The sequence below is a fragment of the Gossypium hirsutum genome, chromosome D05, assembly GCF_007990345.1.
Source record: "Gossypium hirsutum isolate 1008001.06 chromosome D05, Gossypium_hirsutum_v2.1, whole genome shotgun sequence".
Taxonomy (NCBI): domain Eukaryota; kingdom Viridiplantae; phylum Streptophyta; class Magnoliopsida; order Malvales; family Malvaceae; genus Gossypium; species Gossypium hirsutum.
In genome coordinates, this window is record NC_053441.1 from 32,206,217 (window position 1) to 32,228,655 (window position 22,439).

Sequence of the window (22,439 nt, forward strand, 5' to 3'; positions counted from 1 at the left end):
TTTGACTATGTTATAATTTCATATGTTATTAAAAGCTCCAAAACAAGTACAGTAATTTATGGAGACGAATTTAGGCAAAAGTTTACAAGAAATTAACTATTAAATAGGGAAATGAATGAAATTGTAACTAAACTTTTGTATGCAACCATAACCCACCTTTGTGTTCAATCACATAAGCATTTCAGTTTCAATTTCCTTTTTCTTGTGATTAAACACTTATTCGTATTTGACATTCACATTCGAATCACAGTAATATAAGAAGGATTTCTTCGCACCAGCATGACCTTCAGATGGTGGATGGTGATTGTTATTGACCTCTTATTGTTCCAACGAAAACGAAATTGATGTCCCAATCATTGACCGGTAAAAAGAATGTAAGATCATCCTCCATGTTGCTTTCACAATCCAAAATTTCAACCAACTTGTTACAGACACATTCAACCTCTTGCTGAAGCCAGTGGAATACCGGTTGAAATTTTCATGGTGGATAATCTTGAAAAAACCAAGCTTCTACGTTAGTTTCAATAATGCACTCACATTTGCAATCAAGTCTTTACAAGTAACAGCAAGCACGGCATACCTCAAATCTACATTACTTCAATTCATCATTTTCCTTTAAAGTATCTGTGTCCAACATCTGATGTATATCCAAATAAGTCTATGAGAATATGATCCTCCTAGATGGAAATCTAAGAGAAAAATTGAGCATACCTGTGTCAGAAGCATTCCTGTATTCACACCGGAGTCCCAACAATATAGGTATTACGGTCAGGTAAGCATTTAAAAGAGAACGTGCCTATGTGATGAAGTTATTCATTCTCTTCCAAGCTAAAAAGGAAAATTGCACAAGTCAACCTTTCTATTATCATTTAAATTCACAAGAAGAACATACTAAATATCAAAATTCACATGAAGTAGAGGATAATGTGAAAAGTTGATTACCTTAAGATCATCCTTCAAAATTTTTAAGCCATGAGGTTCTGCATGAACAAATCTGCTATTGATATTCAAAAAAAATCAACCAAGTCCCATGTCTTATTGATGGCAACTGCTCACATCCTTAATTTCCATGTTGCCTTCTCAAATGTCCAAATTCACATGAAACACAGGATAATGTTAGAAGTTAACAGACAGATGATTGTGAAAATGAACACAATGTCAACTATGAATGATAATCAATTATTGAAAGATAAAATTTACGCTGGAAATAAAAAAGTTTACCAGGTTTTCCTCTATTCAAAAACTACAGCTTCTCCTCTTCAACATTTTAGCTTAGAATAATACACAAAATGCACAGGCAGAAGGGGCTAGCAAGTCTTCAGAAATTTGAGACTGGCGTCTGAATTCATCATTTGTGGGAAGGAAGTCATTTTTAGAATGGAAGATCTCACAAAGGAATATTTGGAACATGGTATCTGTAAAGAGCGTGTTCAAAAACATTTAAGAGAAATAAAATAAGGTGCAAGTAAACATGGGCAGTAGTTGAAAGCCAAAAATATTCAACTAAAAACGCCTTTACATTTTACAACCAAGTTTAAGCTCATTCACGCAAAGCTGCGATTGGAAATGATCCAATCACCCACATTTATGATCCCAACTTTCCTTAAAAGCATAATAATAATAACCTTAATTACCTTTGGATTCTAAATGATCCAATTAATGTCCAAACAGAAAACCTTAATTTGGATGACAATCATGCAATTCAAAACATGTTTCCTTAAGTTAAACATATTTCGCAGATCTAATTCTTTTTTTTTTAAATACATTTGTCATGAAAGTAAAAAATGAATGGAAATACCTGCGTCAGAACATTTGTTTTCTCAGTCACTGCCCCTTCTATATAATGACCTCACCATCAATTTCAATGACAGGGATGTGGGAAATGTTGGCCCAATCTTTGCCTTCCTCCTTTTTACAACGTTTCTCCAGCAAAGGACATCCGCAAATGGACAAACGAGAAAGAGAGGGAGGAAGCATGTTTGAGGGCATGGATTGGAGCTTGGGACAGCTGTAGATACACAAATCGCAAAGAGAGGTGAGGTGTTGAAACCCTTTATACTCCAAACTCTTTAGATTTGGAAGAAACCGGATCCAGAGAGATGAAAGAGAAGAGGGAAGCAGATGTTCATCTGGAAAACACTCCATCTCTACTTCTGAACCCCAGATATCGAGATTTGTAAGAGAAGGGAGTGTACGCAAACTCCATCCCCTTTTCCTAATCAAGCTCTCAATTAGTTTATCACTTCCTCCGATTCTAATTTCTTTTAATTTGGAGAGCAAACCCTCTTTTGGAACCCTCTCTATTTCTGGACAAATTACTATTTCCAAATACTCAAGGGATGGAAAGACGGAGTGCATTTGCTCTGGCAATGACTTTAAACTTCCGCAACATACAAGCTTAAGTCGGGTCAAATTGGTGACAGCTAATCCATCTTCAATTTGAAAAGATATCAACTTTTGGCAAAAATATATCTCCAAAGAATTGAGATGCTGGTGGTGAGCGCCCTCTGAAGCAGCACTAATAAACTTCAAGTCTTCACATCTCGAAATCCTAACACACTTTACCATAGGAAACGATCTTAATGGGAAAGATTCCAGTCCATAACATTTACCACTCCCTATTTCCAAGGATTCAAGGGATGCATACAAGAAGATATCAGAATAATCCAAGTTTTCACAGAAAGAGATGCTAAATCGCTTCAGCTTGATGGGCACCCTAACTTCAGGAAGGGATCTAATTTCTGAACAAAAGTCCAAACGTAGCTTTTCAAGAAGTGCGCATTGTTGCAACATTTGTTCCAATACGGAATCATCCATATTCAAAATTCTAATGCGCAACTCCCGAAGCCCACAAGCCAATGGCTCCAACTGCAATGCTTGGCATTTCTTTAACTCAAGTTCCAAAATGCTTGGTGCCGTTGGAAGCAAGCCTCCAAGCTTCTCACAATCTTCAATCTCCAGTTTCTTTAAACAAGGGAGGTGTTTGGGAAGAGACTTAGTTAGTTTTGGACAATCTCTAATGCATAGCTCTTGTAGAAGAGGGAAAGCTTCATCACTCCGACAATACCATTCCTCCCACTCGGCCATATTCTCAAACCTTAGCATTTCAAGTGATTGAAATGGTTTAGTTGAAGCTTGTCCAGTCCCGTAGAACTCATCACCAACTATTAACACTCCACTCAAACCGGAAATGGAGAGAGATTTCAAAGATGATAACTGCCCAAGCGGTGGTAAGGATATGCAAAATTTACAATCATGTAACCCCAAAGATACCATATTTGAGAAGGAAGAATGCCCCACCCATTCCGGAAATATTATGTCTTTATAACTCCTAATAACAAGATGCTCCAAATTTGTATGAGGCTGTAGTTGTTTAAGTACTTCTCGATGATGCCTTGAATCACCATCAATATCATCATCTTTACCCCATCTCAACTTCAACTTTTTAAGGTCCACCTTATCCTTCAAATTGGCATCTTTGGCATCCATGGCACATGCAACAGTTTTTAGTCCCGAAATGGAAAGTCTTCCACGTAGATGCTTGAGCTTTCCCAACTCATTAATGCTTGATCCAGTTTGATAGCCTAAAACAAAATTTGTTACCATTCAAAGATCTTTCAACTTACCCATTCCTTCTGGCATCCTTGCTAAGTTTGTTCCCCTGATATCAAGATATAGCATGTTGATCAATCTTTCCATGTCTCTCGGCAACTCATCAAGGCCGCTGCATCCATGCAATTTTAATGCTTGCAAATTATACAATGTACACAAAGAGTTTGGCAACCTTTTAATTTTAGTTCTTCAGAGATTCAAATTTCGTAGATGCTTCAAATTACCAATGTCTTCTGGCAAATTCTTGATATTTGTATACTCAGCCAATGAAAGCACTCGTAAGCTTGATTTCACCATCAAATCATGCATTAGCACATCACTGACAAATGAGGAGTACCAGCCTGACTTTGTAATTAAGAAAGTACGTAGACCCTTTGCTTTAGCTAAACTTTGAAATTTTTGCCGCACATCATATCGTTCTTGGACATTAGACAAATGACGGGTCCTTTCGGTTATTACACAAGAACCACCACCACTACCTTCCAATGTGCAAATGAACTCTCCGGTTACAGATTTAGCCAAGTCACTAATTAGATCATGCATGACAAAACAAGATTTTTTTCTTTTAGATTGTTGAAAGAATGACCTCAATCTTAAATCTTTGAAGCACTCGGTACCCCGTTCTTCCAGATCTCCATTGTCTTTGGGAAGCTCTAAAAGACCTTCAGCCATCCATAATTGAATAAGTTCTTCCTTTTCAAATTCGTAATCTTTAGGGAAAATTGAACAATAAGCAAAACATCGCTTCAAATGGGAAGGAAGATAATGGTAACTCAAAGTTAACGCTGGAAGAATATTAGTTGCATCATTTGGAATGTCCCAAAAATTGCTATGTAAAATTTTCTTCCACTCATCAGCATCTGGTTTGCAACGCAGAAGGCCTCCAAGAGCTTTTGCAGCCAAAGGGAGTCCGCCACATCTTTTAACAATTGCTTCCCCGATTGCCATCAGATCTGGATGCTTGGCGGGGCTTGAACCATCAAATGCATGCTTTGCAAATAACTTCCAACAATCATCATCTGATAACACATCTAAACGATAAGTTGGAACGTTCCTCATGATTGCTGCAACGTTTTCATCACGTGTTGTTACAATAATCTTGCTATTCTTGGCCCCAGAAGTGAAGGGACTTGCAAGCTCTTTCCAATGAAAATAATTCTTGTTCCAAACATCATCCAAAATGATTAGATATTTCTTTCCCGACAGCTGCTCTTTGAGTTTAAGTTGAAGCTGATTTAAGTTCTGGTTTCCATCACAACTACATATGATCTCTTCAAGAATGGTTTTGGTTACCTTGAAAGCATCAAATTCCTCTGAAACACACACCCATGCTTTGCGGTCAAACCATTTATCCACTCTGGGGTCGTTGTAGATCAATTGGGCAAGGGTGGTTTTGCCAAGCCCGCCCATACCCACAATGAGGATCACATCTGTCTAATTTTCAGACAGATTTTGAGGATCCAACAACTTCATTATTTCTTCTTTTTCATCATCTCTGCCACAAACATCAGACTCGTCCACCAAAGAAGTTGCGGGCGTTCTTTGAAATGCCTTTTCTCCTTCTTTCAGACCCAGATTCTGTTTTTGGTTGAGTAGGTAGTCTAGTCTCCCAACGATCTCCTCCAGCTTTGACTGCATCCCATCTTTGAAAGGATTGAAAGAAGAGAAAAAGCTACTAACCTGCTTCATAGCAGTAGTTTGATATTCGGATTCGATCTTGTTCCGAAGAGCTTCAGTAGAGATTTCATCCAGGAGGTCCTCGGCATCATAAACAGCATCTTTGAGCTCATCAGTCCAACTTTTGACATTTGGGTTGGTAATCTGCTTATTTTCAGCATCATCCAACACTGCTTTCACCGACATCAAGGTTGGCTTCAGTTTCTTCAGCAGCACAGCTTCAAGTTTCTTTCCTTGGATAAGCCTCAGAACATCTCCAGAAACAATCCTATCAAGCAGCACCTCAATGGAAGCAGAGAGAAAAGCTTCACCCACCATAGCCATGTTTTTTTTTCCTTCTTTGTTTTTTGTTTTACAAAGAAAGGTTTAAAGGAAGATGAAAACTAAATAATTGCAAACAATGGAAAAGAATAGTGCGTAAAGTCAAGTGAAGAAAGTTGCAGAGATGAAGGATTTGAATCAGAAGAAAGTAAGTGAAAGTGAAAGCAAATAGAAAAGAGGAGAGCAAGAGTGAAAATATGAGATGAAGATGAAAAGGGAAAGGCTTATGTACCTTAAATTTCTTTAATATTTAATAACATAAAAAAAACACTATTTTTCTATGGCATAATTGTTTGTTTACAGATAATTTAGGCTAAATTAGGCTAAAGGACGTTTTTTTAATTAATTAGAACTTTAAGACGATTTTAAAATTAATTAGAGAAATAAGTTAATTTTAAGAGATAAATGGAGAGTGCATTCAGTTGGGTGAACTTTCTCTATATATATTAAGAAAATGTGGTTCGTTGGATGTGCTTTCCCTCTATGATAAAAAAACAACGGTTTTTTTAAACGTTGTCGCACCAACCGTAAACAAAAATTAAAATTCCAACGATAAGTTTTTTTATCAAATTCTATTTTTTTCATTCGCATCCTTCTCTCAATTCTCTCAAACTTTCTCAACTCTCTTAAATTCTATCAAGTCTCTCAACTCTCTCATTTTGATTGTATTCGATATTTTCATTTAAAAATAATATTTTTATTAATTATCTCATATTGCATTTGTTTAAAAATCTATTTTTCACAAATAGATGTCTCTCTAATCCGCTTCGACGACAAGTATATGTCTACCGCCTAAGTAGTAATAATAAGACGGAAATCTAAATTTCATTAATTTTAATATTGTTAAATTTTTTTTTAATTTGAAATTGTTTTTATTGTGTTAATAAGCAGATGATAGTATTCTGGATGACTTCATTTTCTTGAAATTCATTTAGGCTTAACTACGTTTTTAAGTCTTTTTTTTCTTTAATTTAGGGAAAAAAACCTGCTTTTGGAGAGAGAGTTAAGTTGTATTTTCTGAATTTTTTAATATAGTTAATTTCTTTGATTAGATAGTTAAATATTAATAATTTTATCCTTTAAGTCTTAGGTTTGATTCCTCTCCCACTCACATTTTTTAATTAATGTTTTAAACATTTAAGCTCATTTGGTTAAATGGTTAAATAATAATGATTTCATCCTTTAGACTCAGATCATATTTTCCTCTTTCACACACATTTGTAATTTTTATTTCATGTTATTTTAAGTTTTTATTTTTAATTAATAATTATATTGTTTTCATTTTTTTATTTTTAATCATATTTTTAATTAATAACTATTTTATTCGTAAAATAAATGATAACTATGTAATTATATAATAAAAATGTATTTGACATATATCATTATGCTAAAAATATTTGAAATTAATAATTCATTTATATATAATATAAACATCAACTAATTTTTTTGATATATTTTTCTTTATATATAGTATTTACATGTCAAATATTTATTTTCTCAACCTATATTGTGGGTACAGTGATTTCTAATATTATAGAATGAAATAATTATTTCAAATATAATTATTATTTTATAAGTAAAATATTTCAAATATCATTGTTTTTTCATCTACATTGGGGGTATGATATTTCAAATATTTTTATATGTGATAAATTTTAATTAATTACTTCAAATATCATTATATTTATATGTGAAATATTTTAAATACATATACAAAAATATATAATACTAAAATTTACTGCACTCATTTTATGGATTGAAAACTAAATATTACACATATAAAAATTATATTTAGTAAAAATAATCATATTTTTAATAATTATTTGATTTTATGAATCATGAGTTATTAATTAAGAAGATGAATTAAAAATTATTTTTTGAAAACAATATATTTATTAACTAAAAATAAAAAACTTAAAACAATAAGAAATAAAAATTACAAATATATTTAAAAGAGGAAAATTAAACCTAAGTCTAAAGGATGAAATTATTATTTAACCATTTAACCAAATGAGCTAATATGTTAAAAATATTAATTAAAAATTTAAAAATTTAAAACATAATTAAATAAAAAATAAAAATGTGAGTGAGAGAAAAATCAAACCTAAGACTTAAAAAGAAAAAACTACTAATATTTAACCATCTAACTAAAAAATTTAATTATATTAAAAAGAACAACTTAAAAGCTTAACTAAAACAACGGCATTTTTTGTTTTCTTGCAATTTGCAAGAAAAACGCGTTCAACCAAACACATTTTTCCACTCTCCTTCCGAAGACAATCTATTTTCCTAAATTAAAAAAGCAACTTAAAAGCAAAAAGAAAAAAAAACAAAACTTATTTCTAAGGTATAACTCTATCAAATAAAATAATTATTATCAAACTTCTTAAAAATATAACAATCACCTCGCAATTAATTAATTCTTTTTCTTAAACTCCTCAAAATATAAAACAATTACTTTTTCACAGGAAAATAAAAACCATTATCCACATGTGAATTTAAAATATAAATCCAATCTCTGTTCCATCATTAATTATATTTCTATTTTTGCTTTATAAATAAAATATAATATTGGTTGAATTCTGTGTTCTATGCATAAATTATGGATTTAATCATTTTTAAAATTAAAATGTTAGTCCTGATAAAATTGAAGCTATCAAATTCGTTAAGTTATGCTTTTCTTTTTAAGTTTGATATGACGGGAAAAATACATATAAAAGCCTTTTTTAAAAAACATTTATCGAAATGAGCCCTGTAAATAATTAATTACCGGAATGATCCTATTTCCCCAAAAACGCGTCCACGTCAGCGCGTTGTCAGGGGACGGAGCAGGAAAACGCTTCATTGAGGAAGTGTTTTGCCCGTGTCTCCTACGGTTAGGGTTTTGGGTTTTGGGTTAGGGTTAAGGTTTTAGGGTTTTTAGGTTTAGGGTTTTAGAGAAAAAAAATAAATAAATAAGGGTTTAGGGTTTAAGGTTTAGGGTTTCTCAATTAAATTAATTATAAATTTTTCAAAATTGGATTAGGTTTCGTGTTTATGGTTTTTTAAGAAAAAACTAATTAAATTAGGGTTTAGGGTTACTTGAGTAATTTAATTAAAAAAATTTTAAGGAAAGAAGCTCCGACGTAGATGCACTTTTGCTACAGTAGCTCCTAAAAAAATAATTTCGAGTAGACGTTTCTAAGCAAATAGTATCAAAAACGCTTTAAGCAGGATGCATTGTTAGCAAAAGTATTGAAAGAAGCTCCCACATAGACGCGCTTTTGCTACAGTAGCTCTTGAAAAAATAATTTCGAGTAGACGTTTCTAAGCAAATAGTGTCAAAAACGCTTTAAGCAGGATGCTTTGTCAGCAAAAGTACTGAAATCGCTCCCACGTGGACGCGCTTTTGCTACAGTAGTTCCTGAAAAAATAATTTCGAGTAGACGTTTCTGATCAAATAGTGTCAAAACACTTTAAGCAGGATGCTTTGTCAGCAAAAGTACTAAAAGAAGCTCCCACGTGGACACCCTTTTGCTATAGTAGCACATGTTTGGTCTGAGGCTATAAATGAGGCAAAAAATTTTCTCAGATTGCATAAGTTACAGCAAAAAAATTTAGAGATGCTAAGAAGGATAGAAATTAAAGATGAGTGAACGTATTAGTGCTGTTATTTACTATGATGGTGAGGTTTGCCACACCGAGAATGGTGTTGTTTTTTTATTGGAGAATACAGTGCGACTCGTTTTTAACCAGAACATAGATTTGACAGAACTTCTTAAAAGAATTAGGCGTAAAATATTCAGAACGACGCCAATGAAAGTTCTATCTATTACATATCGATTTTGTTCTTCTGTTGATCTGGTGACATATGACTCGTTCGACATAAAATGTGCTCGTAGCTTGGAGGCAATGATGCAGACTCATCTCGCTAGTGGAGCACCCTATATTGAGTTATATGTACAATTTACATCGCCAAATGATGTTCTTGCGACTGCTATTCGAGAGGTATACATGACCCCTGCCCGACACTCGGTTAGTGGGTTACAAAACACGGAATAGCCCATGTTTGGTAGCGGTATGGAATGCACATCCCCTGCAAGACACTCTATCAGTGGATGGAACATGTACCTCGGTGGGTCGATGTTTGATATTGAAAATACGTATTGGGGAACGACATCAACTTCTAGTAGTTGGCAATCTACATCCAATTGGGGACGTTATGAAACACCCAAAAAAGGGGATAATGTACTCCTTACGACATCCACCGGTGAGGGGACCTCGTATGTTACAGATGATGGTGGGCTAGAAGATGACTCCAATGTGGATCCACCTCGAGAGCCCAGGCCCGATGGTGCACAAGTTGCATTATTTTCTAAACCGAAACCTATTCCAACCGAACCTGAAGATGTTGGAGGGGGTTCAGATGAAGAAGAAAATCCACGATTCAGGACATACTCACCTCTAGCCCACATGCATAATGTCGATCTGTCTGTAGATAATGCGTTGGAGTTTCTAGATCTACCACACCGGTTGCGTGATCGTACAAGTTCGGTACTAGATTCGGGTGAATTTAAAGTTGGTAATCAGTTTTCCAACAATGATAGTTTTATCAGAGCTTTGAAACAACATAGCATCAATAACGGCGTTAACTACCACGTGGTTAAATCCAAAGCTGATAAGTTTGATGCGAAATATGCAGTGCAAGACAATACATGTTCATGGAAAATTTACGCCTCGTTGAGGAAAAGGACATGGTTGTGGAAAATAAAAAAGTACAAAAGTCCACATACATGTACTGCAAGTACAGTATTTAGGGTTTCTGAATAATACTGTTATTATGTAATGTTGCATTATTTAATATATTTCGTTTATAGGTATTTCACAAGATCATCCCAAGATGGATTCAGCTATGTTAGCTAGCTTGATACTACCCACGGTGAAGGCAGATTCTAGGACTTCAGTGTCGGTCTTAATTACCAATATTCGTAGCCAAATAGGGTACATGCCCTCTTACCGCAAGGCTTGGATAGCTAAGCAGAAGGCGTTGGAGAAGATGCATAGTAGGTGGGACGCTTCATATAATGAAATATGGCAGTAGTGTCAAGTGCTAGAGAGATACGTCTTAGATTGTATAACAAACCTTGAAACGAAACATGCGTACTACAACGGTCGATTTCTACGTGGATGCCAAGTGTTCAAACGCCTGTTTTGGACCTTTAAGTAATACCGAGACGTATTTCCATACTGCAAGTCATTGGTACAAATTGACGGTACCTTTATGTTTGGTAGATATACCCATCGGCTATTGCTAGCAGTGGCACAGGATGGCAGTGGGAGAATTCTTCCAATTGCGTTTGCAATAACACCGGGGGAGTCAGCTGATGACTGAGATTTCTTTCTATCTAGGTTAAAGAGGCATGTGTGCCCCCAACCTGATATCTGTGTTATTTCAGATTGGGGCACTGGCATACTAGCTGCAATTAATCGACAGGGAAGCCAGTGGCAGCGCACACACTATCGACATTGCCTAAGGCATGTTGCTTCCAACTACTACAGCAATATCCATCTAAGAGTGAACGACGATAAGTGATCAACATGGGTATTTAGTCTCTATTAATATAATTTTGTTTATCATTTTAAATATATTCTAATTGAAAGAGTGGTATGTAATATTCGCTATGAACTTATATTGGCAGAGTATGAAATAAATAAAAAATCATTTTCATGAGATATTGGCAGTTTTGCGTTCAATTAACGGCAAAGCGCGAACTACCTTTGTAACATACCTTTCGGACAGTGGACACAAGCATACGACGCCGGTCTACAATATGGTCATTGACCTCAAACCTGGCTGAATGCATAAATTCTGTTCTAAAGGAACGCGTCATCTACCGATAACATCAGTTGTGCGAGAGACATATTTTCGTGCAGGGAGTTATGCAGGCCAGATACAGGGAGGCCTTGTATGGTGCAGTAAGGTAGTGCAAGAAATTAACAAAGCCATGGCGCGGGCGAACACCATGCTCACAGTCTGTCACGATCAAGACAACTTATGGTTTCACGTGACAGAGTTTGACAGACCGTACCAAGGTGTTATTGGCGGGCAATATCGTGTACACTTGTGAAATAAGACTTGCGACTGTGGGATGTTTGACGCACTTTGTTATCCATGCACTCATGTAATTACAGCTTGTCAGAATCACCGTCTAGATCTGATGAGCTATGTCGACGAAGTGTACAAATTAGAAAACATGTACAACGTCTGGAGACACGTATTCCCATCGGTCCCAGATGAATATAAGTGGCTGTCTGTATTGCTTGCTCCCTTTAAGTTATTACCGGATAGAGAATTGCATAGCAAACCAAAGGGTCAACCTTGCTCGACTAGAATACGTAACAATATGGATATCCGAGAAACAATCAGTCAACAAAAGTTGTATGGATGGTGTAGGAACCCAGGCCATACAAGTTGATCATGCCCAAATCGTAATAGTTGAACGCTATTGTAAAAAACTTTGTATTATTTATATTTTTTTAAATCAAAAATTGGTACAAATATTCAAAATATTGACTTATTTAAAAAAAATCTATTTTATTAAAAATATTAAAGTAAATCAAAATAACGTTTTATTTTATTAAATGAAATAATATAGAAACATTCAACATATTGCCTTATTTAAAAGAATTTCTATTATATTAAAAATGTAAAAGTAAATTTCTATTTTAGTACATGAAATAATATAGAAGAATTTCTATTTTATTACATCAAATAATATCAAAATATTCAAAATATTTGTACAAATATATTAAAATAAAAATAATCTCTGTGCCTGCCGGATTCAGTGCCACATGGCAGTTGTCGATAGTTACGCGCTAGATTCCTTCTTTGTTCAGCTTTCGGCAGGGGTTGTGGTTGCTCCGACAGGGATTCTGGTTCCTCCGGTAGCGGATCTGGTTGTCAGTGTTGGGACGATGAGCCACCTTGATAGAATAGTGACTGTAGAGGTGTTTGCATCACCAACGGCAAAACTGTTTGAAACTCATACAGTGATGGGAATTGGTAAAAAGAAGAGCTCTCTGACAACCCCTCTTGCGATCCCTCATGCGACGCTGACCTATACATCGGCGGTCCACTCAGCGTAATCGAAAATGGAAATAAACCGGGCCATGGACTCCATCCTGCCATAGGACTGGAAAAAGGAAACATATAAGGGTTAGGATACATAAAAGGGCTAGGATACGCACTTGGCATCATCTGAAAAGGTTGTGCCGTAGGTATTTTCAATTGAACTGTTAGGTCGGGTGACTGTGTTGGTGCTGTTGCTGGGCTTGGTGATTGTATAGGCGCTGATGATGGGCCGGGTGAATGTCTGGGCCTCATTGATGAGCCTGCGTCGTCGTCAATTCTTATTGAATTTAAAGGGCCACGTCGTTCCCTTTGGACACGCAATTGTCGCTGCATCTCCTCTGCCGACAGTAAATATGGCTTACCATGGATCCTAAACCATGGCATGTATTCCGGTACACACGCTAACTCTGGAACGATGATCGGTTCCCGAGTAGGTATATAATCATATTGATCTTCCCACATTTGGATGTAGTATGACCAGAATCTCGGCCAATCCGTATGCAATTGCCGTAGGTCGATTTTGTAATGATCATCCAACACCTCGGTGCCACGGGAATCGGTTTTCGGAATCCAAATTGCTATAATACTCTGTCTGACTAGTGTATCTCTACGGTCGCATAGTTGACCAATGCAACTTTTACATGCCAAGCGTTTGGATTTTGGAAGTACTAATCCGGAATTACTGCCCGAATTACCGGATCCTCGTATGGTGTCCATTGAAACTATATGAACATGATGGAAATATTAGTTATATACATAATACATAATACTAAATACGAAATACCAATTGACTAGCTCATGATGGAAATATCTATTTTATTTAATACTTACTTGTGCTTCCGACTGTTGGTCTAATAGAAGCCGTATATCTCCAAGAGAGGTAGGTAATCGAGCATAACTTGCCGAATGGTTCCACCTAATTAAACAAATTTTTAGCATACAATTATATTTTAAATCTATGAAATAATTGTAAAATCTAATATAAAATTTATCTCATCATGAGTGGGAATGTATATGGGTGGTCAACTCAAGGACGTAAAAATAGAAAGTGAAATCGTGCTCATGACTGCAGTAGTGACAGGCAACCTCCGATTTTCGCTTTATTCGGTCGCGTCGCCCCGCACATCTCCCAGTACAATGTTGCCAACACGACAGACCCCCAACTAAATTCACCAGCTGCTCTAAAATCAACGAGTTTCAGTAGCCATCTTAGATGTACAAGGTTCCGTGACAATTTCGGCATCATACAACCTCTAATTATCTGAATAATATATGCCCAAGCATATTGGATTCTTTTTAGTTCAGTAGAATCATCATCCGGATCTGGGAATGTGTCTCGTAACCAGCCCATCTTGATCCGACCTCCATTAATATTCTCCTAAATAAAGCCCAAAAGCTCGTAGCATACCGCTCCCTAATCACCAGATTGAACAGACCCGGTGACTGTGTACCCGTCCACTGGCAATCCCAATTGCAAATTCACATATTCCAAAGTGATAGTACACTCTCCACATGGAAGATAAGTTTCAGGTACCCACCTCTCAGTCAACGCACTGATAAGTTTCGGGTCCAACTTGCATCCCTGGCCTACCGTCGCCACGTGCCAAAAACCCGTTTCCCGCAGGTAATTCTCTACCAATGGTGATGAAGGACCATGCATATTACGGATATAGCATTGCAATATTCGATCTACAGACTTTTATAACAAATAATAAAATAATAATTATTTAAAATTGCATAAATAAAAAAATCTTAAATAATATTTAAAAATTAAATTTAACACTTACCATTTTCATTTGTTCGACGGATATGTGCTTGTCATCAAGACGAATTAATTTTTCGGCCATTGCTAAATTCGTACAAATTTTTACGATTTAAAAAAAATTTTAAAAAAAATTTAAAACTTTTTTAAAAATAATTAAAAAATTAAAGCTTTTTTAAATAGGAATTTGAGAGGAATTTGAGAGAATATTAGAGAGAAATTGAGAGAAAGGATTTAGTTGTAAAAAAAAATGAAATGGGGGTTTTTATAGTTTTTTTTTACCGTTGGGGGGTCACTAACGGTCAAAAAAGTAGCTGTTGCTACTGTTCACGCGCGGGCAAAACACGTCCCCAAAGGAGCGCTGATGTGGCAGGAAAACGCGTTCGTGAGGGCGCGCTTTCTGTCCACGTGGACAAAGCGCTTCCTTGAGGAAGCGTTTTCCTGCCACGTCCCCTGACAACGCGTTGACGTGGACGCGCTTTCGAAGAATTGGGTCATTCCAGTAATTAATTATTTACTGGGCCCATTTTAGTAATTTTTTAAAAAAAAGGCTTTTAATGGTATTTTGCCCTGATATGACAAATATATTATAACATGTATAATGCCATATTAGCTTATTATTTTCACATACTCACAAAAAAAATAATAAAACCAGCTAATAAATTTAACAACTATTGTTTGCATTAAGATTGAAAAAATTATAGAGACAAAAAACGATCTAATTGAAGAATATAGATTAAATCTACAACTTTACATAATACAAAACTAATAGTAGAATTGAACCGAAATTTAGCAACTATCATTTGGTCATGACTTCAATACTCAAAAAGTACTTGGACTAAATTAACCAATTCGATAATTATAGAGGCTAACATTGATCAAATTAAAGTACAAATACTAAATCTACAACTTACTCAAAGTATAAGGTCTATTCACAAAATTTGGCCATCTCAATTTTATGTTTGCTTATATTTATTTTATAATTATATTGTTTTTTAACAATTTAGTAATGTGGTTGAAAATAAAGAATATTTTTATGGGTTCAAAAGTTTTTCCAAACTCATACATGTATAGTTGATAATTCTTTTTCTTTTAAATTTAATTCAATTACCGTTTAAAATAAAATATAAATTCGATTAATTTTAAATATTTGATTCAGTTAATAACAAAATCAACACCCTTAAATATAAATTCAATTCCTTCCCTATGAATCATACTTGAGAGCTTCCTACCTCATATGATTTAACGGTCAATTTTTTGGTGTCTCATTTTTTTACTCTATCTTAGCTTTAATTGAATGAGATTTTTCATAGATATATCGAATTAATTCAAAGAGATTAATTACATGAATTTCAAATTTTAATTTTAATTTGAATTAAATTAATAATAAATTTTATCATTTTTTCTATCTTCAGAAACATTTCGAGGAGATGATCAGTTAGATTTTAAGGAAATTGCATAAAGTAAGAAGAATGTTTTTGAAGTGCAGAGAAATTTTTATACAAAAACATAGTGTGGTCTCAAAATTCAAAAATTTAGTTAAAATGTTATTACATGATAAAAATAAATGGTGGGTTTGGATGGACGATTGGGTGCAGTGCGGTACGCGCGCTTACTTTTTGTCTCACACTATAGTATCACTACAGTATCTAACCCCACCGCCATCGCTATTTTTACACTAACTGCAGGTAAACACACCGTCCATCCAAACTCACCCTAAAATTAGAATTTTATAAAATTTGGAGTTTATGATGCCCCACTTCGCTTTAAATTAAGAAAAAGAAAGGATGTAGTTGTTGGACATTGTAAACCTAATAATTTCATTGATTTTATATGTTTATTGATTATTCAATTCATAAATTAATGGAAATTAAAAAAGAAATTTTTATCATTAATATTTCCTTAGAACATAATACTTTTGATATAAGCATACCAAATAGTAAACGTGAGGTTACAAATTCAAATTTCATTAAATATAATATAATAATTTAAATAAAAATGAAAATAAATTTTATATTAAATTTTTATTTTACTTTTATCAATCAACCCATTTTCATTATTTCCTAAATTTTCGATTTTATGATATATATTGTGTTGATGGGATATGTCTAAATTATTGAGTGGAAAATTTATTCTAAATTCAGCCCTTCTCAGTTCTACAAAATGACATAAGGATAAAACCACAAACTTCATTAAAATATTATATAAATTCTCTTACTCTAACTAGTGGTTGAGGATTTGATCTTTGCATTGGGTATGGATCAATTTTAAAATTCGTTGTCAACATCTACCTTTTACGAATCTATAGAATGCGAAGGATTAATTAATGAATTCATTTCGATAGATATATTGAGAAATAAAAAAAATACTACATAAAAAAAGAAATAATAGGAACATAATTTGTGAAATGATGCTAAAAAGATAACAAGAGCCAATCAAAATTTATTAAATGTATATATATATATATATTGATTATATGATATAATCAAAACTCAATAGTTACTTACGAAATCGCTCGAATAAATTTAATTGGCAACCATTTCCAGTTCTCTCATCCCAGAAAATAGAATTTTATACTTTTTTTTACCTTTTATTTAATTTTTTTCATATGTTTTAGTGCTTGAATTTGTATTGTTGATCAAATCACCTAAAAAATTGATGAAAAAGTTAATATCGACTAATTTTGCTGATTTAGCATCTATGTGTATATCATTTAAGCAATTAATTAATTTTTTAAATTAAATATTAAAAATACATTTATATTTTCTACTACTTTTAATAATTTTTATTTTTAAAATATTTTTTTATAATTTTTTGAATGTTTTAAATTTTTAAAAATGAATTAATTGCTAAGGTGACATCCATGTGTATATTATGTAAGTAAAGTTAACAATCATTTTAATATGATTTAACAAACAACTTAAATTTGTAGACTAAAAAAGATAATTTTTTAAATAAAAATTTAAATGTACTTATTTTTTTTGAATTGATAGGTCAAATAAATCATTATATTTTTTTTTTCTAACTGTATGTGTTATTTACCTGTTAGTGGGACATGTCTCATAATTATTAGTGGGGAGTTTATGCTTTACAAATGAACAGTGCAATCGCCTACGATAATGTGTTAATAATATGGTAAAATGTATGCATTGTAGGGAATTGGTTATAATTTTAGGTTAAAAAATTAATAAAATGATTTGTCAAAAAAATATTAAAATGATATTAAATAATTAGAAAAATGATATAAGATTATGTGACATTCTGTTTTATGCACTCCTTTCCCCTACAAATGACCAATGCATAAATATTATCTATACGACATACAATACATAAAACACTATTAGCTTATGTAGAAATGCCACTGTTTTGTAGAAAAAAAAACCAAATAAAGGAGAAAAACAAATTGAAAGTAACCACAACATTAGAAAAAATCAAAAGCAATGCAAAGATGCATCACCTTGGTTAAATTGCTAATATTTACATCTTAGCCCCGCTATCATCGAAAGCCCTAAGTGACCTATTACATCATCATTTGCTTAAATAGCCAAGTCTCAAATGACTTATCCTTCTCTATATTTAGAGTCTAATTTTAGGAATATTCTCCCAACAATATTCCTTGAATTCTCAATTGATTTGGAGGCACCCTTACTTGATAAATCTAATATATACGCCAGAACATGATTAGATACAAATAAACAAAATTGTTGAATTAGCGGGTGACTAGTAACTGGCTTTTTTACTTAAATAATACAAAAAATAAAATTAATAACTGAAATGGCATGCGCATTCGATTATTTATCAAAATGGTATAGTTTTACTGGTGCCGCCTGTCAAATTAGCAACACTGGACTGAAATGTAATAATCTAAAGTAATCAGGGACTTTATATGAATTTTTCCATTTTCAGTGATAGCTGGAGAAAAAAGTCCATGGCACATACAACAATTTTTAGTCCCGAAATGGAAAGTCTTCCATGTAGATGCTTGAGCTTTCCCAACTCATTAATGCTTGATCCAGTTTGATAGCCCTAAACAAAATTTGTTACCATTAATCGAAGATCTTTCAACTTACCCATTCCTTCTGGCATCCTTGCTAAGTTTGTTCCCTTGATATCAAGATATAGCATGTTAAGCAATCTCTCCAAACCTCTCAACAACTCATCAAGGTCACTGCAACCACGCAATTTTAATGCTAGCAAATTATACAATGTACACAAAGAGTTTGGCAACCTTTTGATTGAAGTTTTTGAGAGATTCAAATTTCGTTGATGCTTCAAATTACCAATATCTTCTGGCAAATTCTTGATAGTTGTATACCCAGCCAATGAAAGCACTCATAAACTTGATTTCACCGTCAAATCATTACCCAAGGGAAAGAAAATTTCACATTTAAGAAAGTACGCAAACCCTTTCTTTAGCTAAACTTTAAAATTTTTGCCGCACATCATATCGTTCTTGCATATTGGACATATGACGGGTCTTTTCAGTTATTACACAAGAACCACCACCACTACCTTCCAATATGCAAATGAACTCTCCGGTTACAGATTTAGCCAAGTCACTAATTAGATCATGCATGACAAAACAAGATTTCATTCCTTTAGATTGTTGAAAGAATGACCTCAATCTTAAATCTTTGAAGTACTCGGTACCCAGTTCTTCTAGATCTCCATTGTCTTTGGGAAGCTCTAGAAGACCTTCAGCCATCCATAATTGAATAAGTTTTTCCTTTTTGAATTCGTAATCTTTAGGGAAAATTGAACAATAAGCAAAACATCGCTTCAAATGGAAAGGAAGATAATGGTAACTCAATGTTAACGCTGGAAGAATATTAATTACATCATTTGGAATGTCCCAAAAATTTCTATGTAATATTTTGTTCCACTCATCAGCATCTGGTTTACAACGCAGAAGACCTCCAAGAGCTTTTGCAGCCAAAGGGAGACCGCCACATCTTTTAACAATTGCTTCACCGATTGCCATCAGATCTGGATGCTTGGTGGGGCTTGAACCATCAAATGCATGCTTTGCAAATAACTTCCAACAATCATCATCTGATAACACATTTAAACGATAAGTTAGAATGTTACTCATGATTGCTGCAACATTTTCATCATGTGTTGTTACAATAATCTTGCTATTCTTGGCCCCAGAAGTGAAGGGACTTACAAGCTATTTCCAATGAAAATAATTCTTGTTCCAAACATCATCCAAAATGATTAGATATTTCTTTCCCGATAGCTGCTCTTTGAGTTTAAGTTGAAGCTAATTTAAATTCTGGTTTCCATCACGGCTACATTCCATCTCTTCAAGAATGGTTTTGGTTACCTTGAAAGCATCAAATTCCTCTGAAACACACACCCATGCTTTGCGGTCAAACCATTTATCCACTCTGGGGTCGTAGATCAATTGGGCAATGGTGGTTTTGCCAAGCTCGCCCATACCCACAATATGAATCACATCTATCTGATTTTCAGACAGATTTTGAGGATCCAACAATGTCATTATTTCTTCTTTTTCATCATCTCTGCCATAAACATCAGATTCGTCCACCAAAGAAGTTACAAGCGTTCTTTGAAATGTCTTTTCTCCTTTATAGTTTTCTTTCACACCCAGACTCTGTTTTTAGTTGAGTAGGTTGTCTAGTGTCCCAAGGATCTCCTCCAGCTTTGACTGCATCCCATCTTTGAAAGGATAGAAAGAAGAGAAAAAGCTACTAACTTGCTTCATAGGAGTAGTTTGATTTTCAGATTCGATCTTGTTCCGAAGAGCTTCAGTAGAGATCTCGTCCAGGAGGACCTCGGCATCATAAATAGCATCTTTGAGCTTATCAGTCTAACTTTTGACATTTGGGTTGGTAATCTACTTATTTTCAGCATCATCCAACACTGCTTTCACCGACATCAAGGTTGGCTTCAGTTTCTTCAGCAGCACAGGTTCAAGTTTCTTTCCTTGGATAAGCCTCAGAACATCCCCAAAAACAATCCTATCAAGCAGCACCTCAATGGAAGCAGAGAGAAAAGCTTCACCCACCATAACCATGTTCTTTTTTTCTTTTTTGTTTTGTAAAGAAAGGTTTAAAGGAAGTAATTGCACATAATGGAAAAGAAGAGTGAAGAAAGTTGCAGAGATGAAGGATTGGAAACAGAAGCAAGGAAGTGAAAGTGAAAGCAAATAGAAAAGACGAGAGCAAGCGTGAAAATATGAGATGAATATGAAAAGGGAAAGGCTTTGACTTGGAATACTTTAATTTCAATAGAGATGAAAGAACTTCATCACTGCTAACGGGACTTGTAAAAGGGGAAGGCTTTAACTTGGAATACCTTAAAATTCTTTAATATTTAATAACATAAAAGAAACACAATTTTTCTATAACCATAGTTGGTTGTTTACAGATTTAGCATAATGAAGAAATGGATCAAATATTATTATTATAATATAAGCAATAGCATTATTATTCCAAATATATATTAATTATTATATAAAAATATTATCTATACTATTATTTAAGTATAGTTATGTTGAACATTTTAGATATGCTTTTTGGCACGTCTTTGTTTGGTTTTGTGGCACGTTTGTCTTACTTCCTATTTTTTATTTATTTATTTTGGCTTGAAATGAGTTTTTGTATTTCAATGCAGGCGGATCTAGGGGTTTATCCATTATTGATGGAGAATACGAGGTATGGCAAGTGGAAATTGGTATTAAAAAATGGGAGGAGTTTGACTTCTATTTGATGGGTTGCTTTTTTACTACGAGTGTTACTCACTTCTAGTTAACGAGAAATATCATGGCCAACCTTTGGCATCCCATTGACGATATCTCTATATCAAATATGTTTACGTTTAACTATGAGTTGGATAAGTAATTATTTTAAATTATTTTATTGTGTTTTAATTATTTATATGTCTAAAATTGGTTCTATGTAACTAAATATTTATATTTATGTAACTAAAAATTGGTTCTAAGTAGCTACTGGTGTTACAAAAATTAGAGACTATGAGCTTCATGACCTTGTGCATTTAGATAACAATAGATTTGGAGTAATTATACGTGTAGAAAGTGAAGTATTTCAGGTTCTTAAGGGTGTTCCAGAGTGGCCAGAGGTTTCTCTCGTCAAATTGAGGGAAATCAAAATGCAAGCTTTACAAAAAATTTAATGTGCAAGACAGATATAGGAATCCTGTTTCTGTGAAAGACGTGGTTAGGATCCTTGAGGGTTGTTCAAAGGTGGCAACACAGTAGCAACATGGAAGAAACCATGCAAGACAGTTGCAGCATGCAAAGGACCATGAACACAGCTGAAGCATGCTAATGTCCATGGTGTAATTCGACTGCAGAGCCTTTGCACAGTTGACTTTTTGGTAGTTTATGTTGTAATCATTTGTATTTTGTTCAGCTAAGGTTTAATTGTGTGCTTAGCTGATTTGGTAGTCACTTAGGTTGTCATTATGTTGATGTAATAGTTTAGACACTTGCACAAGTAAGCTTTGTTTTCTTTCTATGTAATTTGAACTACTTAAGTATGTAACCTTGTACTTATTCATGTAATGAAGTTAATCTTTGTTCATTCTCATCTTGAAACTATTTTTGCTTCTGTTTTAATCTTTCAAACACAAAACATTTATTTTGTTCCTATGTTGTTGATCGAGTAATCCAACAAATGGTATAAGAGCCTATTATCTTTGAGGGCCTCTTGTTGTGTGCTGTGTTAGTGGGTAACTTGTGCTTGAAAGAGAAGAAATAGGAGTTGTCTTTGTTGACTTGTTTGGAAGCTGCAAGAAGATGAGCTTTTCACCATCACCTCCACCTGTTTTTATCGGTGAAAGCTACAACATTTGGGCTGTGAAAATGAAAACATATCTACAGGCTCATAACCTATGGAATGTTGTTTAAACTGACACAAAGCCACCACCTTTGAGAGCTAATCCAACAATAGCTCAAATCAGGCAGCACAA

The 22,439-nt window shown here is 34.0% G+C and overlaps 3 protein-coding genes across 3 annotated transcripts; all 3 read right to left on the minus strand.

Annotated features, from left to right (window-relative positions):
- On the minus strand, positions 1-3,606 carry LOC107904073 (putative disease resistance protein At3g14460). The gene is made up of 6 exons (XM_041094722.1): positions 1,799-3,606; positions 1,222-1,415; positions 943-1,076; positions 712-828; positions 581-637; positions 1-492 (listed from the first exon to the last, which is right to left on the minus strand). Exon 1 carries the CDS (start codon positions 3,604-3,606, stop codon positions 1,837-1,839), a length of 1,770 nt encoding a protein of 589 aa, XP_040950656.1. The 3' UTR covers positions 1-492; positions 581-637; positions 712-828; positions 943-1,076; positions 1,222-1,415; positions 1,799-1,836.
- Positions 3,607-3,801: 195 nt separating this feature from the next.
- LOC121217956 (putative disease resistance RPP13-like protein 1) lies at positions 3,802-5,022 on the minus strand. Its single transcript, XM_041094723.1, has one exon. The coding sequence runs from the start codon at positions 5,020-5,022 to the stop codon at positions 3,802-3,804; it is 1,221 nt and encodes a 406-aa protein (XP_040950657.1).
- A 13,884-nt stretch (positions 5,023-18,906) lies between these two features.
- On the minus strand, positions 18,907-20,774 carry LOC121217147 (putative disease resistance RPP13-like protein 1). Its single transcript, XM_041092697.1, has one exon. The coding sequence runs from the start codon at positions 19,573-19,575 to the stop codon at positions 18,907-18,909; it is 669 nt and encodes a 222-aa protein (XP_040948631.1). The 5' UTR covers positions 19,576-20,774.
- Between the last annotated feature and the right edge of the window lie 1,665 nt (positions 20,775-22,439).

Excerpts from the sequence above, each read along its gene's own strand:
- LOC121217956 (XM_041094723.1), bottom strand. The coding sequence starts at position 5,022 with ATGGGCGGGCTTGGCAAAACCACCCTTGCCCAATTGATCTACAACGAC.
- LOC121217147 (XM_041092697.1), bottom strand. The coding sequence starts at position 19,575 with ATGAGTAACATTCTAACTTATCGTTTAAATGTGTTATCAGATGATGAT.
- LOC107904073 (XM_041094722.1), bottom strand. The coding sequence starts at position 3,606 with ATGGTAACAAATTTTGTTTTAGGCTATCAAACTGGATCAAGCATTAAT.